The sequence below is a fragment of the Tetrao urogallus genome (assembly GCF_951394365.1).
Source record: "Tetrao urogallus genome assembly, chromosome: 5".
NCBI classification, from domain to species: Eukaryota; Metazoa; Chordata; class Aves; order Galliformes; family Phasianidae; genus Tetrao; species Tetrao urogallus.
This window is the reverse complement of record NC_136818.1, coordinates 15,852,321-15,863,509: the sequence shown is the minus strand read 5'-3', so window position 1 is coordinate 15,863,509 and position 11,189 is coordinate 15,852,321. Positions and strand designations below refer to the sequence as shown.

General features: G+C 48.5%; 1 protein-coding gene across 1 annotated transcript; it reads left to right on the top strand.

Annotated features, from left to right (window-relative positions):
* Positions 1–1,035: 1,035 nt before the first annotated feature.
* GFI1 (growth factor independent 1 transcriptional repressor) lies at positions 1,036–10,505 on the top strand (the record flags this gene model as incomplete). The annotated part of the gene is made up of 6 exons (XM_079536584.1): positions 1,036–1,150; positions 1,267–1,473; positions 5,940–6,355; positions 6,445–6,582; positions 8,044–8,209; positions 10,327–10,505. 6 exons carry the CDS (start codon positions 1,036–1,038, stop codon positions 10,503–10,505), a joined length of 1,221 nt encoding a protein of 406 aa, XP_079392710.1.
* Between the last annotated feature and the right edge of the window lie 684 nt (positions 10,506–11,189).

Below are 11,189 nucleotides of genomic sequence, written 5' to 3'. Positions count from 1 at the left end.
CCGCCCGGCAGGCTCCGGCCTCGGGCAGCGGGGCGGGGGCGACCGGCGGCGCCCGAGGGCTTTCGGAGGGAAAAGCGCCGCGTCCAGACGGAGCCCCCAGCGGCCTCCGCCGTCGGGGCAGCGCGCCACGCCGCTGCCCGTCGCCCCCAGCTCGAGGCTGAGGCGCGGCGCGGGCCGGCCCGGGCGGCAACGCTCCGAGCGGTGCCCGGGGGGCGGTGCCTGGCGGCGGCGCAGGGCGGCCCCGCGGAGGTGGTCGCTGCGTTCGGGCCGCTCCGCTCCGTTGCTCTTGGGCGAACCCGGGGCGGCTCGAGGGAGCGGTCACGGCAGCCCCCGGAGTTCCCGAAAAGAACCGAACGGCCGCGATCTAACGGGCTTCTGGCGGTGACAGGTGCAGCGAGGGCGGCCGAAGCTGGGCTCGGCCCTCCGCTGTCGCCCGGGAGCGGCCGCGCCCCGCTCGCTCCTCGCGGCGCCGGCGGGAGGTTTTCCCACCTCGCCCTCTCCCCTCCCCGGCTTTCGGTGCCCGCAGCTGCACGCTGCCGCGCCAACAGCTGCGGCTCGCTGAGAGGTTCCGTTGTGTTCGTTTTCGCCTTATCGCAGCGGCACAGTGAATCGCTCCCTCCGACGGTACGGCTCCTGCCCGCCGTCAGGCTAACGCCGTCGCCCCGCAGCGATTCCCCTCGTGCCCACCGTGCCGCCCCCCGCGGTCTCCGCGCGGTGCGCGGCTGCAGCCGTTGCCCGCTCCGCCGTCGGGGCCGTCTTCCCCGACCGGGCGGCCCCGGGGGCGGCGGGAGCCGAGAAACCGCGCTCCGGGCATCCCGGGGTTGGGCGGGGGGGGGGGACGGGGGACGGGGGACGCGGCCACCTGCGCGCCGCCCCCAGCGAGCGGCCCCTCCCGGCCCGCGGCCCCGGCCCTCAGCGGCGGTTCGGCGCCTCCCCGCAGGTCGCCTCCCCGCCGCCGCCCCGCGGGAGACTCGGAGGTGAGGCTCGCCGCGCCCGGCGCTCGGAGACGGAGGGTGGCCGAGGCAGTAGCCCACCATGCCGAGGTCCTTCCTGGTGAAGAGCAAGAAGGCGCACAGCTACCACCAGCCCCGCTCTGCCGACGAGGACTACAGCCTACGGCTGGAGACGGTGCTGGCCCAGATCTGCGCAGGTAGGAGCTCGCCCTTAGAGGGGCGGCCCCGGAGCCCAGCAGCGGGCGCGGGGCAGGCGGGGAGGGGGTGGCCGGCCGGGCTCCGCTGAGCTCCTCTCGCCTCCCGCTCCCCGCAGACAGCAAGATCCCCGAGGGCGCGGGGCTATGCCGCACCGTCCTCCCCGACCCGGAGCCGTCGCAGGGCCGCTTTTCCCCGGAATCCCACCTTACCGAGGCTGCCGATGGCACCTCCGAGTCGGCGCCCAGCTGCGAAGGCAGCATCTGCGACAGGGTGTCCGAGTTCGGAGATTTCTGGAGACCGCCCTCGCCCTCCGTTTCTCCAGGTAGGAGCGGGGCAGCAGTGCCCGGCGGGCTCCGGCAGCGCTCCCGTGTCCGCGTTCTCCGGCCACCGTCTAAAACGAGTGGAAGGACAGATTTGCCTTTTCCCACTCGTTTTCGTGTTGTCTCTCTCGGGTTGCTTTTCCAGACGCGCTCCCCCGGCTAAGGGAGACGCATGTTACGGTCAGGCGGTATGGGAGTTGTATTTTTATTGTCATTTCTTTTTGATTAATTGCTGAAGGCAGCCGATTATGTTTTAAAGGTCTCGGCGTTTTCTTACAGGGTCCTGGTACCTGGCCTTAGTGGATAAATGTATTTTAAGGCAGTAAACGTAACTACTTGGCTATCTTTTTACCTGTAGTGAACAGCAGAGACTCTGTGTTTTGGACTGCCTGCTTGATGTTTTCCCGAACTCCCTTTGAGGTTATTTCTTGTCTATAAAAAGAAGAGGATCTCTCCCTCTTTTTTTTTCCCTTTTTTCTTTTCCTTTCTTTTCCTTTCTTTTCCTTTCTTTTCCTTTCTTTTCCTTTCTTTTCCTTTCTTTTCCTTTCTTTTCCTTTCTTTTCCTTTCTTAACTACATTCATAAAACAACCAGATGAAGCTAATGACGGTCAGATTTAAACACCCTGGATCCAGGAAACTCACACTTACGGCTGCAGCGTCTGTCTCTAGCTCCCTTGTCCTGCCTTTGATGTGGTTGGAGCAGTGGGAGATGCTGTCCCCAGCCTGGCATGAATACTTATCTCATTTGAAAATACCACTTTGTCATTTTATAACAAAAATATGTATATACAAAACCTACTTTTTATTGCCTGGGTTAAAAAGCGACAGCTGAAAAAAGAACAATTTCTATCTTAGCAAAGGAAAAATTGTCTCAGCTTTTCAAATTGACAGCAGACGCCTGCAAACGAATACTTGGTCCTATTTCCCCACTGATTTTCCGACTTCATTTTATAGCGTCGTTGCATATCAACAGCTGATTGTAATGATGAGGACTTGCATTTCTAAAGCTCACCAGTCCCTTAAGAAAGCTTCATTTGAACATTCCCTGAAAGAATGCTGATGAGTGTTGTTACAGCTACAGAACAGTTCAGGTCCTGCAAATGACCTAAGGCAGGAATGCGGCAGTCTCTCTTTTGCTAGTATTTCTTCTCAAAGCACAGTGATGTATAATTTTTATTCTTACCAATTGTTCTCCTCATTCCCCAAATAATACCGTTTTCACAAGATATCTAAAAGGCAGATACAAAATGAGCAGCTATTTACCAGGGCTGCTCTGCCTTTGCCTTCTCCCCGCTCATTTCTTCCCTTGAATTATAGCTCCCTGCTGACCGTTCGGGTTACCTGGGAAAGGTATCTGCAAAATGACAGTAGCATCCCCAGATCAAGGTTTTTCAGAAGAGGGGCACAGTCCTGGAACTGTTTGATTCACATGGGATAATTGAAGGTTTGGGACTCCCTGTGCTGGCATGAAAAAGCATCATTAATCTAACCTTGGTGCATCGAGAGAGGTGCTGTCAAGGATCAAGGCACCAGCAGGAGGGTTAAATAGGTGGGCTTCCTTTCTCAACTTTCCCAAATCCCTGCTGTCCAGCTGCCTTGTCAGATTCAGCGTAAAACTGGAATTTGTGCCTATGTCACTTCTGCGAGATGTGCTGGTGAGATGCTGGATTTTTGAGACTGTGTTTGTCTGTGTGTTTCTGTGCTTCTAAGGCAGTTCAGCTGAGAAATGATGTTTGTAAATCATGCGTAGGGCAGGTGCAGTGAGTAGTACTGTCACCTCATCCCCAGGAGTGAACGTGGATGCTTTGTTGTGCAACGGAAGACAGTCTTGAGATCTGTCTTTGAATGCAGTGCTGCCAGTGCAGGAGGGCTGGCACAGATACAATGCAGTACCTTTATAGAGTTAGCATTCTACATACATTGACTGCATTAATGCAGATCACTGTGTTATTTAACCTCACTTTCTACGTAGGCCTGTAATCACGTGTGTTTTCATATACAGAATGTGCCTGATAACTCTGTACAACAGTACGAAGGCATTGCTTGATGAATCTCTTGGTGCTATAGTCTTGAAGGGACTTTTATTGGATGTAACAGAGTTGTCACTCAGGGATTATGGTGATTTTTGTTCTGTGGAAGAGGACACTTGAATCAATTCCCAGTCATTTCAGGTAGAGTTTGTCTTGTCATCCAATAAAGAGTGCTGACGTTTCTCCTCCCAGGGGCTGCACGGAACTGCTAGGAATGGAGAGGAGGAAGAGTGTCTATCTCTACCATTCACCCTCTGGAGGGCTGTGGAGCAGAGGAGAGGCAGAGATAGCAGTGTCTTTTGCTTGTAGTGTGACACATACGGTTTGATGCTGGATGTGGGGCTTGGATGCCTTGAGCTTGCCCTTGGGAAGTATAGCATGAGTGGCTCCCCTGCGCTTGTGCCTGCAAGGTCTTTAAACTGTGTGAGGTGATGGAAGGAACGCTGCACGCAAACTGACATGTGGTGCAGTGTTTACTGTGTCCAGTGTTGCCAATTCCAAGGGCTCAAAAATTAGGTCATTCTTTTGTCCCCCATCCCTCAATGGACTGGCTTGAAAATCAAAATTGTAAGAAATACCTTATGGATATTCAATTCTAGTGTTGAAATATTTACGGTTTATTTTTTCATATTTTTTCTTTATGGTCTGGGCTAGTAGTTGATTTTAAGGGGAAAAAAGTAGTTACAAGAGCTAGAAAACAAAAGGAAAGCTGTGCGATGAAATCATGCAGTTTCAAGAGCTGGGGCTTTAAGATAGTTCTGAATCTTGCGATAAAATCGTGAGACATGACAACACTGAAACTGGTTGCAAGACACAAGATAGATGATGTGATGCTGACCACAACTTTGCAGTCAGTGCAGAACAGGAAAAATCATGCTTAGCACCATGTCAGCTAATTTGATTTCATCTCTCTGTTCAGATGTCCCAGTTGATACGTGTGCTTCTATTCCCAACTGAAATACTAGTACTTTATTGGAAAAACCTGAGTCTATTAACATATGAAGCTACATAAAAGAAATAAGAATTGAAAACTCGATTTCTGATGTATTTTCAGTCTTTTCTGTAATCCTCAATGGTCATTTGTCTACCTGAATGGGTAGCCTAATGCTTCCTGCCTCTCTTCCTTATCCCACTCCCAGTTGTCTTTTTTTTTTGCTGAAGACTGATAAAGCTGTGGAATCTGTGAAGCTGGCAAGAATGAGAAAAATCAAACAATTGTGAGCGTGCAGGTTTTTGGGTAAGGGAAGCAATTCTGCTAAACAAAGTGGTAAGGAGTGCCAATATTTCTGTGAAGGCATCAGCGTTTCACCAGTTAATTTATTAATGCTTTTTTTAGTTCACTACTGTATTTGTCCAGTGGAGACATTTGACTCTCCCAGCTCTGCCACCTTTTGTGAGGTAGAGTGAAAGCAGCACACCTTGGACACAAATCACCACCTCCGGCAGCCACAGTTGGGATCTGATACCTCATATTCCCTGCATAACTGTGTTTTCTCCATACCCTGAGCGTTCGTGCCTTCGTACACTGATCTCTGAGACTGTTTTCCTGCCATTACATCAGTCTCTGCTAAAGCAAGTGGGATAGATCTTATACCTACCCCCTTGGTCAGATGCTGTTGCCAAAGGTGAAGCTGTTACAGACAGCTGAAGTCACCTGAGCTTGTCTTGGTGGAAGATAGCTTTGATTATGGCTGATAGGAAAATCTCTTTGTCCTTCAATTTTTAATGCAGTGTATCCCAATGATTTCTATAATGTGTTTATGAACTCAGTATTTTCAGTGCACTCAGTGTCTTTATACAGAGAAATGTGAAAGAACTATGATTTTATTTCAGATAATTTTATTTTTTTTTTCCCCTGAAAAAGTGAGGCATGAAATTCAAGCGCTTCAGAAGCTGTTTTCTGTTTCGCTTATTTTTTTTGCCAGTAACAGGCAGTTATGGCACGAAGTTGAGAGACTGGATTTGGGCATTGCATTGTGCAACAAACAATTTTTAGTTCTGTTGTGCAGGTATACATCTCAGCATGTTTGCTTCTTCTGGCAGCTCCATAAAGTCATTTCTGGGTGAGTGTGACCTGCACTAAACTTAAATATTTGGACTGTCGGCTTTGATGCTCAGCTTGGGATATAGTAAGTATATTTTTCTGAGGAGCAACAGATAAAACCAAAGGAAGTTGCAGGCAGAGTTGTTTAGTATCTCAACAGTCAGATCAGTATGTATGCACCTGGGCACCCAAAGATGGAGGTGGTTGCTTTGAATTATTTGATTGGGGTAGCAGGTGAGGAGTTAGTGGATGCACCGACCCTACTGAATAATGTAAAATGTATAAAAAGCAGTTTAGGCTCTGGTACAAACCTGGGTACTGGGCCAATTCTGCCTCATGATGGTGGCTGGACTGTAAAAGTACACTAATTCCCACGGCCTTGTGTTTCCACAGCCTCAGAGCGATCTGTGTGTCCATCCCTGGATGAAGCACCTCCCTTCTCGGTGCCCTTCAAACCATACACATGGAGCAGCCTGGGAGGCTCTGAGCTGAGGCACCTCGTGCAAAACTACCGGCCCTGCCCAGCGCTGGAGCGAACTTCAGCCTTGAGGCTCTTCTGCGAGCGGGGCTCAGAGCCCACCCTCTATGGTGCAGAGTGTAGCTCTTCCCTTGGACTTTATGGTGATTTTGGCTCCCCAGGCCCAGGGCTGTTTGAGCGGCCTCCAGCAGCAGCACCCGGACTCTATAGTGAGGCACAGACTGGGCTGCAGCAGGAGAAGGGACCTGGTGGCCTCAAAGTGGAGTCGGACCTCTTGTGCCGCCCTTTGCTCATTAGTGCTGGCTCTTACAAGTGTGTCAAGTGCAGCAAGGTAGAGACCCCTTTCTCCCACCTGGTTATGACTGTTCCCCGGCCCCTTTTCCCTGGCTAACCTGACCCTGCCTGCTCTCTCCCTTTCAGGTCTTCTCCACACCACATGGCCTCGAGGTACACGTGCGCCGTTCACACAGTGGCACAAGGCCTTTTGCCTGTGACATGTGTGGCAAGACCTTTGGCCACGCAGTCAGCCTGGAGCAGCACAAGGCCGTGCACTCACAGGTGAGAGCAGGGCAGACTGCCAGGATGAAAGTGGGAAGGCCAGGGCCAGCTGCTTGCTTCAGCAGGCACTGGGAGGGCCATGAAGGCAGTGACAGAGCAGTAGGGTGTTTAAACTGAGAGGAAGAAAGCATAGTGGGGATGCAGGGTGCACTTGTGGGTGAAGAGTATGATGGTAAGCAGAGTAAAGGGTGGGCAGCTAGCAAGCAAAGGAAGAATAGGAACAAGTTGACAAATCACAGAATACTGACTTTGTTTCCATTCCCTTGACCTTGTGTGTGTCTGTATTAAGCAATGGGCTCTTTTGGCACTCCAGAAGTAACGGATAATAAATAATAAATTTTCGTTCTCTGAGCTGGAAACTGTGAGCAGGGTGTGAACTTTGTTAACGGCTAAAGCAAGTCACTGTGCTTTCTTCAGACACAGCTCTCTATATTTTTTTCTCCTCCCTCTCCACCAAAGAAGTGAATCTTCCCTTGTTGGTAGTCATTGTGTCCATGCAGGGAACATCTGAAAGACCAGTCAGGTATAGAACACGGACTTCATCCGTCTCGACACCCTCTGAGTCACACACCAAAAGAATATGGTAGTTAATTTTGGTAGGAGTATTTGTAACATTTTCCATCTGCTGATATTGTTCCATATTTCCCCTTCACCCACCCACTTAACCTGGCAAATCTTCCTCAGATTGGGTTTGGGAGGATAGAATTACAGCAGTGTTTGTTTGCTGTCTTATTTACAGTTGCATGAGCGTGCATCAGCAGAGTGCACAATGAAGAGAAATATCTCATCACCCATTAAATAATGTTGAAAAGAGCAGTACTGCAAAGTAAATCCAAGGAGGGGAGAAAATTTCTGGGAGTGTGCATAAAAAGCCAAATAAGGTGCCTATATTAAGCACAGCAGGAGGAGGAAGTTGTAATGGGAGTTAAAGAAAAAGATGACCTGTGGTGGAAGCATGTGATGGGGAGATTTGTGTTAGGGAAAGGAGACACAGCAGTCCTAATGTATTTAGTTAGATTTGTCGAAGCAGTAAGCCAAAAAGCTCTTTTCCCCAGGTGTCCTAGGTACCTTTCACTTAATTATAATGAAAGTAGAAATATGCAGTTAGTCATTAAGCTTCCAGCACAAATCCAGCCACAGAGATTTCCCCAGAGAGCCACTCAGACCTCAGCACCCACTTTCCTGTGTAGAGTGCACTTTGAACAGTGCTGCAGCTGCTGCTCTTCCCAGTGGAATGATCATGGGTCCATGTTGAAATGTGCAGGCAGTGGGAAAGGGTTCATTATCTTTTTCTTTATGCAACACTGTCATGCTGGTTTTAGCATCTCCTCAGGCTGGCTTTCTGGAGATGCAGAAGTGCTTTCTAAGGCAGAAGGGCAACACTGATGTGCTGCTGGCCAGATAGCTGTGGGTTCTCTGGCATAGCGTAATGTGGGTGTGTTTGGGCTCCTCTTTCTGCAGGAACGCAGCTTCGATTGTAAGATCTGTGGGAAGAGTTTTAAGAGATCTTCCACTCTGTCCACCCACCTGCTTATCCACTCGGACACCCGGCCCTATCCCTGCCAGTACTGTGGGAAGCGGTTCCACCAGAAATCTGATATGAAGAAACACACCTTCATTCATACAGGTATGCCTTGCAGCTGCTGCTGTTCAGCCTCAACTACAGGGGCAGGTCTCTGAAGTGGTCCCTCTCCAGCAGCCTGTTCCTCTTCAGCTGGAACAGCATATGTACCTTCCTGTGCTTCTCATGGCCCTGCTGTGGTTCACGCTATCTGAGCTCTACTTGTGCAAATGAGGGTGATTTGAATGTGGTTTCATGAACAGCAGCTGCAAAATAACCCAAATCCTTGCAATCCAATCAGTGTTCCCTTAATAGGATCTACCGATGTTTATTTAAACGGCTTTTGTGTAAGATGATTTGTAGAGTGTTATATTCTTGTGGCCTTGATTTACAGCTGAGGTCCCTGGAAAATGATAGGTGAATTTGACTGCAGCATCTCTTTATACAGGATCTACCAATTTACAGTAGGAACAAGCGGAGACTCCTCCTCCAGGTCAAACAGTAAACTGGCGGTCCCAGGGTCCAAATCTTAGTCTAAATATTTGTTCAGAGATTGATTGTCTGCACTTCCACCCGGACTTTCTGAGAAAGGACTGCAGCCTGATACAGAATGGAAAGAGAGGTGCAGAGTTCTCAAGTTTCACTGTTAGTAATAAACATGGAAACTAATAAAGAGCAGGTGAATCACAAAAGGAAATTGTTCTAAAAATATTGCTCAGTGAGAAGGCAGGTTTATCAGAGATCTGTAAAAGTAAATTTTACTTTACATACCTTCACCACATTCGTTTAAGGTAGAGGGAGATGAATGATGTGCGGGACACAGAAATATTTCTAGGCACAAAATAATAGTTGCAGTGGCTTAGCCCAAGGTTTGGATGACCAAAATCCTGGTTCCTGAGAGTGGAATATCAGCAGATATAGGAGCGAAATATTTAAATGGTAAATATGCAGAAAGATGACATCATGTGTAGTGCTGCTTGGTTGAGATTTTTCTAGATCACCATCAGTGAACAATAATACCTAGAAAGATTCTCCACAAGATTACTGCTGAATGAAAATAAAGTATTTAGGAAGTGAAAAGTATTTCCATAGTAACTTTTTCAAATGAGATTTCAACCAAATTCCGAATGGGCCAAAATGTTCTTTAGATGATTATTCTGAGGTCACAAACTGTCTCTGGGCTGTTAATTGATAATATAGAACCAGAACCTTAATTGAGTTAGGGGAAATTTCTTATGCAGCATCCAGTTGCAAAATGTGCTGGAGGCTGAGTTCACACAGATTTTACTTTTCTAAGAATCTGATTTTCAAAAGTACAAACAGTGCTTGTTGCTCCAGCTGAAGTTAGCAGGCTTCACAGGTGCAAAGCCATTCTGAAAATCAGGCTTGGTTTTGTGGTCGGGCTTCCCTTTTTTTCGTTATTTGATAGTAAACAGTATGGAAATGCACTGATATCCTGCTCCTATGGAGACCTGTGTAGCTGTGCCACTGACCTCTCTGTGAGAGAAGTTCAGAGGCTGGATTTATTCCCATTTCCATTATTCGCCAGGAGGAGAACTTCAAGACTCGCTTGGAGAAACTGCTAGCCTTTCAGAGTGAGGACTAGAGGGAAGAGCTGATCACTGTGTGAACCCTGCCCCTCAGGCTCACTCAAGGGCCTCATCCTCCTTTGCAGGCAGGCCACAGCTCACTGATTTTGGCTTAGCTTAACATCCATCAATCTATTCCACTTGCACCTAGGTTAATGCCATCATTGATGTCAGTCATCACAAGCTGGGGTCTTTCCAGGAATTCCTGATGTTTCTAGACAAAAAAAAAAAAAAAAAAAAAAAAAAAAAAAAAAAAAAGCAATTTAAGTCACACAGAGGCTGTGCAGCCAAATATCAGTGTGTTCACAAGCTGTTATGTCCTTAGAGCACTATTTGCTTCAAGCTGCTCCCAGGACTGTACTGGGGCAATGCAAGTACAGCCAGATCCTTGCCTGCTAAGCCACGGTGCAGGCACAGCTGATTACTCAAGGTGACCGACTGCATGATTTTAGTAAGAATGGCTTTCTTTTTGTAATCATGTAGGAATCACTTCAGTTAGCTCCGAGGCCCAGAATGCATTCCCTTATCTGCTCTGACCCTGAGTGTGCAGCATGTTACCCCTTTCACACCTTCTTTAACACCTTTTGCTTGCAGGTGAGAAACCCCACAAGTGTCAGGTGTGTGGAAAAGCCTTTAGTCAGAGCTCTAACCTCATTACTCACAGTCGCAAACACACAGGATTCAAGCCTTTTGGCTGTGATCTGTGTGGCAAAGGCTTCCAAAGAAAGGTGGATTTACGGAGACACCGGGAGACACAGCATGGCCTCAAATGAGCCCTGCAATGCTGAAAGCACCTACAACACTAGGAGAACAGACTCCCTTGGCTTCCCCGCTGGACCTGAGCCCTGTCTGTATAACAGACCCTGGCATTAGCTTTCTGACCGGGAGCTTGGAGAGGAAAGAAGAGGACAGGGCCATGCATTGGCAGCTCAACCTACATGACTACAAGAATGGAAGTTAAAAGTCGGGGTTTCTATCTCTTGTCCTCTGTTTCTGAAATAACACTGGAAAATAAGTCTTTTAGATACAAAGCCTGTTACTCTGAAGATGGATAAGCTACCAAGTATCTGTAAGCTGGAAGGTATTTATCCCATGGCCAAGATAAAAATCCTAATGTTTTCAATACTATGAATTACTATGCACGGATACGTGGGTATGAACTGTGTTTACATAGTACTCACAGAGAGTGGTCAGTAAATGGCACAGGCAGTGCTTGCCTTGGTTGAGGATGCTGAAAGGATTCAGTCTTGGTTTCCTGTCAGGAAAGCCTAGAAGGTCTGGATTGAAGTGTGCAGTTTGACACCTGGCTGTTTTTTAAGCTGAGGCACCAGCTTGGGCCTGCTTCTGCTCTCACTTATTCCGGTTTAAATTAAGAGTTGTATTGACAGTTAAGAGGAGACTCCTTTTACCTCCCAAAGCTATCTCTGTGAATAAGCAAGGCCTGGCTGTGTGTGTTT